The 6,882-nt window shown below is 39.3% G+C and overlaps 1 protein-coding gene across 4 annotated transcripts in view; it reads right to left on the bottom strand.

The window, feature by feature from the left end:
• Positions 1-373: 373 nt before the first annotated feature.
• The window catches only part of DCDC2B (doublecortin domain containing 2B), a 32,368-nt gene continuing 25,859 nt past the window's right edge, over positions 374-6,882 (bottom strand). Inside the window, exons 11-12 of one of the 4 annotated variants that reach the window (XM_073665708.1) lie at positions 1,055-1,117; positions 374-952 (exon numbers count right to left, since the gene is read on the bottom strand). In XM_073665708.1, coding sequence (XP_073521809.1) covers positions 1,055-1,117 — 63 coding nt within the window. In that variant the 3' untranslated portion in view covers positions 374-952. Of the gene's footprint in view, positions 953-1,053; positions 1,118-6,882 lie in introns of those variants that run through there. The other 3 variants (XM_073665706.1, XM_073665709.1, XM_073665707.1) reach the window with 3 other exon arrangements.

Here is a 6,882-nt window from a genome sequence, read left to right as displayed (position 1 = left end):
AAAGAGGGGCAGCTGTAACCACGCCTCCGGCACTGACTGACAGCCGGTTCCTAATGATGAGCCGGCTATCAGTCAGTGCCATGGGTGCGGTTGCCGCCGCCACTCACTATGCACAGTGCGGTGACTGAAACTGTGCCAGGGTCACCCCGTGACTGACAGAGCGAGCCTGCTGGGGGGAAATAAAGTTCATTTCCTCCTGGCAGTGCGGATCTCAGTGTAGGTGCCGCATGGTTTCAGAATGCTATTAACCTGCAAATTAACCCCATATCTGCAGGTTATTAGCATTATTTCACATGACAGGTTCCTTTAAGGCCACGGTCCCACTATCAGTATTTGGTCAGTATTTTTTCTCAGGAGTGGGAGCCAAAACCAGGTGAGGAACAATCAGAGAAAAGGTATAATAGAAACAAGTCACTAATTCTGCATTTATCACCCACTCCTGGTTTTGTCTCCCACTCCTGAGAAAAAATACTGACCGAATACTGAACAAATACTGATAGTGGGGCCGTGGCCTAAGTCTTGTAATTGTATGAAAAGAAAAAAATACAAAACTTCCATTGGTATTGCACATGGCAATGGTTATTATGCCTGTAGAACCTATTCAACCTCTTGTTTTATTGTGTAACAGCATTGGATGCAGTTGGGTTTATTATACTATTATTTAGCCAAAAAAATGGTTGCAGAAAACTCTTGAAACTGAAATTATAGTGAAAAAATTACTCCTATTTTTTTCTTTCCTCATAATATTGTGAAAACAGGAGATATTATTTATCCAAATAGCTATATAAGTTGAAGAGCTCATAAAAAAATGTATAAAGTTAAAACATTTTCCAAAAATGATATATTTGTGAACAGAGAATATAAGCTGCGCTTATTACAGGGGTAACGCGTGTCTTTCTTGCTTCTGTATGTTGAGCATAGTGAACATCACTGGACTTGGGATTTTTTTTGCCTAAAGAAAACACAGGGATATGAGGAAAAACACAAAAATAACTTGCACATATATGTCACCGTACATTCCAAACTGTCTTGTGTGTGTACTTATTGCACATACCTATTTGGGCTGTGTTCCTGTTTTCACATGAATATTTTCTTCAGGCACAATCTCTGCTTCCCTCTGTGGTCAAGACCAAACATCAAAAGAATTTTGCAATGTTTTATTATACCATAACAAATATGTCTTATATTTATAAAAATTCAACTTAATGGGGTTGTACCAAGTTTGGAAGTTAACCTTTATCCATAAGATGGGGTATAACTTCACAGCCACTGAGACCCCCCATCGAGAGTGGAGGTCAAACATGCACACCTCTGTTACATTCATTCTCTATGGGACCACCGGAGTTAGCCAAGCACTGCTCTCAGCTGGTCTTCAGCACTCCCATTAGGAAATAATATGGAGGTGCGCATGCTTGACCTCCGCTCCATTCATGATTGACTTTCACTTGACCCTTTCTCCGCTCTGAAGAGCCCCATTCTTGGGATCAGTTGGGGCCCCAACGGTCAGACCCCCAGCAATTGGAAAATTATCTGCTGTTGCCAACCTTGGTACAACCCCTTTAAATATGATTGCTTGGCAATTTTCATAGCCACCAGCATGCGTAACCACCTCTTTTTTGACAGCAATGTGAGATAAGGTCCCATAGTCTAGAAAAATGCGAGTCTCAGCAGTAAGACCTGCATCTATCACACATTTATGGTAAATCTTTAGGATATGCTATAACTATTAAAGATAAGAGTTAGCCTTTAACTTCAAATTCCATCATACAGACCCTTGACCAAATGGCATAATAATAGTTTAAATAATAATATAATAAAGGCCTCAACATTGACATTGCGGATAGATAGAAAAACTGAAACAGAAATTTGAAAACATCTTGATTTATTCATAATAGAGTGTGTGCGCCACGCACAGAAATACATGCACTTACACGCATTGATATGCTATCAATGAATTTACTAATGGCTTGCCTCAGGAATATTTTGCCACACTGAATGCACTTGGGCACAAAAATTATCAAGATCCTCTGCTGGCAATTCCCTTTGCAATTGCCAACCAATGACGTCCTAGATGTACTCGATGGGAGCCAAGTCCGGAGACGCTGCAGGCCATGGGAGTATATTAAGGCCATGCAGGCTGATCACAGTAGCACCGGCAACAAGCAGCCTGGTGTTTTCGTGTTGAAAAATGGCTCCTGGGACACTGGAGAAATGACAATAGCAACTTGAGCTGCCAGAAGCAGATCTTCATGATTTGCATGCCCAAGTGCATTCACCGTGGCAGAACAGTCCTCAGACAACCATCAATAATCTCATTGATAACATGCCAAGAAGTGTAAGGGTGTGTATTTCTGCACATGGTGCTCATACGCAATAATGAATAAATCGAGATGTTTAGAAAATGTTGTTTTCATTTTTTCATCCTTTGAATATCGTTAACATATCTGTCAATTCAGTAATTTCCATAATTTCCAGAGTTTTCAATATTGAGGGATGTATAATGAAAAGTCTTTGCTCTATGGGGGCTGTTGGCCAATATGTATGTGTAATATATATATATTACAAAGTCACTGACAAAGTGCTTGAGGGGAGGTATGTTTCACTGAGGCTATTAGCTTCAGTGATTTGAAACCCAGAATATTTGCTCCAGCACACTAAGTGTTGAGAGGGGTTAAGCAGCCATTTTAAGGGCTAGGTTTTTGAGAACAACCATAAAGCGGGTGGGAGGTTGTTCTCCATATTTCCACCCCAGGGTGTGGTCTGGAGTTTAAATAGGCTGCCTGCTGAGGCATTAGTTGTTCAGGGTATCTGGAGAGGCTAACTCCAGAGAGGTGCTCATGTTTGTGCTGAACTGAACCAGTGTTTTGCTAACCCTGAGCGGGCGGATCCCTGCAGGTATATGTACTGTGATATACATTTTCTTTTGTTTACCCGTTATGCCAAGAAATGCCTGTTTGTTTTGATGAACTTTACAGTGGTTTATGCCGTGCTTTTAATAAACCACTGAAAAATTTAAAGCAACAGCGTTCCTGTGTCTACCTCCGTGTGCAGCTGAGTGAGCCGATCTACCACAACATATATATGCACCACATTCCAAATTATTAAGCAAATACTATTTTTCTCTGATTTTCCTAAATTATCTATACAAATGATTCAGAAAATGTTCACATTATCAACCGTTAGCATGTAAATCAAATTTTATCGGACAAACCTCCCAATGATAACAGTAGGGTTGAAGTCAGGGTAGAATGGTGGCCACACCATGAGTTTCTCTCCTTTTATGCTCATAGCAGCCAATGACTCAGATGTATTCTTTGCAGCATGAGATGGTGCATTGTTATGCATGAAGATGATTTTGCTACGGATGGCACGGTTCTTCTTTTTGTACCATGGAAGAAAGTGGTGAGTCAGAAATTCTATATACTTTGCCAAGGTAATTTTCACACCTGAAGGAACCCTAAAGGGGCCTACCAGCTCTCTCCCGATGATTCTGTCCCAAAACATGAATCCGCCACCTTGTTGGAATGTGGTGGCCTTCCATCAACCATCCACTACTCCATCCATCTGGATCATTCAGGGTTGCACGGCACTCATCAGTAAACAAGACTGTTTTAAAATTAGTCTTCATGTATGTCTGGGCCCACTGCAGCCATTTCTGCTTGTGAGCACGGTTTAAGAGTGACCAAATAGTAGGTTTATGCACAACTGCAAGCTTCTAGAGGATCTTATACCTTGAGGTTTGCGGGACTCCAGAGACACCAGCAGCTTCAAATACCTATTTGCTGCTTTGTAATGGTATTTTAGCAGCTGCTCTCTTAATGTTATGAATGTGTCTGGCAGAAACCTTCCTAATTATGGCGTTATCTGCAAGAACCTGTCTGTGATGTGTATCAGCCACAAATGTCTTCACAGTACGATGATCACGCTTAAGTTATCTTGAAATATCTAATGTTTTCATACATTGTCCAAGGCATTGCACTATTTGATGCTTTTCAGCAGCAGAGAGATCCTCTTTCTTTCCCATATTGCTTGAAACCTGTGGCCTGCTTAATTATGTGGAAAGTCTTTTTTAAGTATTTTCCCTTTAATTAGGCTCACCTAGCAAACTAATTATCAAGTGTTTGAGATTGATTTCAGTGATCCAGAGTCACAATACCATCCATGAGTTTTTTTGAAAAACAAAAAATTACATTTTTATGACACTGAAATCTAATTTGCATAATAATTTGGAACACAGTGTATTTATACTGTGTGTGTATATATATATATATATATATATATATATATATATATATATATATATATATATATATATACACATATACACATACACAGTGCTGATCACCATTATTGGCACCTCTTAATTTTTTTCAGAAACTGTACAATATCTTCAGAAATAAATGGAAATGTACCAAAGTTACAGCCTCAGGATTTTTTAATTAGTGGTCCAAAGTAATACAACAATAAAACATTGTTTTTTCAACTTCCATGTTGCAATTTCAAGGAAAAAAAAACAGAATAAACAGCACGTGCAACAATAAAGACACCCCTAATTAATACTTGGTTGCACACCCTTTGGTATTGATGACATTGTAGCCATCTATAAGCTTCTTGCACTTCTCAGCTGGAATTTTCCCCCACTCTTCCTTTGCACTTTGTTCAAGCTCTTGAATGTTTGCAGGATTCTTTTTCCCAGTGACAGATTTCAGCTCACCCCAAATATTTTCAATGGGATTGAGGTCAGGACTTATTGCTGGCCATTTTAAAACAGTCCTTTTTTTCTTTTTCAATCATTTCTGTGTACTTTTGGATGTGTGCTTTGGGTCATTGTCTTTCTGGAGGACCCATGATGTTTGACTCCAACCAAGTTTTCTTACACTGGGTAGGACATTTCGCTCTAAAATCTCTTGATAATTCTCTGATTTCCTGATTTCTTTGATACGGTCATATCCTCTAGTACCAGACACAGCAAAGCAACCCCACAGCATTATGGATCCTACACCATGCTTAACTGTTGGAAAGGTGTTCTTTTCCTTATAAGCTTCATTGTGCCATCTGTAAACAAACTGTTGTTTTGCATTGCCAAAAAGCTCTATTTTTGTTTCATCTGTCCACGGAACATTTTCCCAGAAGGATTGTGGTTTGTCAAGGTACTCTTTGGCAAAGATCAGTCATTCCTTTTTATGTCTTTTCTTCAGCAATGGTTTCTTTTTTAGCATTTGCCCCTAAAAAAAGCTCTGCTTGGTTTAGTATGCGGCATATGGTACTTGTTGAAACCATGACCCCAGACTGTTCTAGGTTGGAGTTCAGGTATTTGGATGTTTAAAATGGTGTTTTTGCCACCATTTGCACCAACCTTCGAAGACATCTCTTGTCAATTTTCCTCTTTCCCCCACGTCCAGGGAGGTTCTTGACGGTTCCATGCTTGGCAAACTTCTTAATAACATAATGCGCACTGTTGAAACTGGGATACAAAGGTCTTTGGAGATGGCCTTATACCCTTTGGAAGTTTTGTGTTTGCTAATAATAGCAGTTCTGATGTCCTCAGACAGCTCCTTTGTCTTCATCACTGTGACAAAGGAACAGGGCCTACATGTGACTTTTTAAAACACTGAAGTCATCATTCATTGGCTAATTCATGTCACATGAGCACCGACAATTAATCACAAGTGAATCTCTTTTGTGATTTACCACAGGTGAGTCAAAATGTGTTCCCATACTAAATTAATGTAAAGTGTGCCAATACCAGTGTCACAGTAAGCTTTAGTTTTTTCTATTTTTCCCTCCCATTGTTTTTGGTTTTAAATTATTGTTTATCATTTGCTCTTTTGTATTTAACACGAGGGCTCTATACAAAAAAACTGTTTCACTTGATTCATTTTTTTCAGGACATATTCCACATTATGTACTTAACTTCATGGGTGCCAATAACCATGAGCAGGACTGTATATGTACACGTTTGTCTATTTTTTTAAGGCTCGGATTAGCAAGCGTAAAAGAAGCAATACTACACCACTCCCCTACTGCTCCGAGTCCCCGCTGCTCCCTACGTCCTATTCCATCTCAATATACAGGAAATGCCCTTTCAGCAAATTAAAGGCCACAGCTGTGACATTTATCATCCAGGGATTGGCTGAGCATCATCCAATTACGGTGTGTTGAGAAGAGCCAGAAAGCAGAAACCAGCGAGAGACCTTTAAGCGGTTGAGGAGTGGTGGTGAGGAGTATTGTTCTTTTTTTCCATTAGAAGCATTAAAAAAAACACATTAGTGGTTAGGGATCATGTTAATGATGATATGCTGCACCCACATTGATCAATTGGAAAATTATACTGAAATATCTCTAAGAGTCTTGTTTCCTTACATTTCTCTTTTGATATTTATGACCCTTCTTTTTGATGCTACATTATTGGAATGTAGTGGCATATACATATTTCATTTATTTCCCTTTTTTCCATTAGAATTTTTGCAGTAATTATTGTAATACATAGCAGTGTTCTTTAGCGCTATTACAGTATGTTAGCTTTGGGACCCTACATCTTGTGCATTCAATCAAATACAATTTGTGGTGGGTGTGATGACCCAATCAGGGCTCAGCACACTACTGTACTTTTTAAATGGGGTCTAAGGGGGTAATGTTTCTCCTTGTGGAGAGTAACAAGCCAAGCCTGGCATGTCAGAGTGAGGTGATTTATAATCCATGCATGCACCTCTGGGAAATTAAATATGCAAATTGTCTCTTGAAAGAGGAAGAAGACTAGAACTCTAGTGGTAGCAGCGATCCTAAAGTCAATATAAACTCTTTAACGAGTTTTGAAATATGACAGGATAAAAGCTAATTCAAAACCTTAATTTGCAGACACAGTGTTTTGGGGTGTTGCCA

Source organism: Phyllobates terribilis, unplaced genomic scaffold (assembly GCF_046119375.1).
Source record: "Phyllobates terribilis strain yellow unplaced genomic scaffold, ASM4611937v1 Scaffold_2__4_contigs__length_985480577, whole genome shotgun sequence".
NCBI lineage: Eukaryota > Metazoa > Chordata > Amphibia > Anura > Dendrobatidae > Phyllobates > Phyllobates terribilis.
This window is presented reverse-complemented; position numbering and strand designations above follow the sequence as displayed.